The sequence below is a fragment of the Loa loa genome (genome assembly GCF_000183805.2).
Source record: "Loa loa unplaced genomic scaffold supercont3.5327, whole genome shotgun sequence".
Taxonomy (NCBI): domain Eukaryota; kingdom Metazoa; phylum Nematoda; class Chromadorea; order Rhabditida; family Onchocercidae; genus Loa; species Loa loa.
This window is the reverse complement of record NW_018113500.1, coordinates 1-585: the sequence shown is the minus strand read 5'-3', so window position 1 is coordinate 585 and position 585 is coordinate 1. Positions and strand designations below refer to the sequence as shown.

The 585-nt window shown below is 26.7% G+C and overlaps 1 protein-coding gene across 1 annotated transcript; it reads right to left on the bottom strand.

The window, feature by feature from the left end:
• Window positions 1-188: 188 nt before the first annotated feature.
• Window positions 189-530, bottom strand: LOAG_16275 (hypothetical protein; the record flags this gene model as incomplete). The annotated part of the gene is made up of 1 exon (XM_003151763.1): window positions 189-530. A coding segment is annotated over one exon (342 nt), but the record flags the coding sequence as incomplete, so codon positions are not given.
• Between the last annotated feature and the right edge of the window lie 55 nt (window positions 531-585).

The window sequence follows — 585 nt, the reverse complement described above, 5'->3', positions numbered from 1 at the left end:
ATAAGATCACATGAATTATTAAATGTTTATCGCATGTAATATTTTTTTTAATAAAAGTAATATAAATATATTGCTAAACAATTCTTTTTCATTTCAAATAAAATTCGTAATGTTAATTATCAAAGATAAAAAAGAAAAGAAAAGAAAAAAAGTCTTTTTATACTTTTCTCATTTGATAAATAACAAAATCATATACCACTTGATGATATAAGAGCAATTGCACCAGCAGTAGTTACAGTAGCTGTCGCAACACTACTACTCAATTTTTCATGTATAAGAAGAGATATGCCTTTGGTTGAAGTTTGAAAGGAAATAGCAGGTGAAGCACTGGCACGTCGTTTATGATGAAGAGTTGATGATGGTAACAATGATTTATCATCATTTGCATTCGAATGATTCTGATCAATACTTTTACGAAATGGCACTAATGTATTTAGAAATGAGCCACTTCGACGTTGAATCGTTTTAGATAAACGTTTCGTCCATGTTGTACGACCTTCAAAAAAAAAAGAAAAGAATAAAAGAATAAACTAATAGTTGATAGTATTTATTGATTGATTTTTTATTTGAATAATTTTTTTTTTT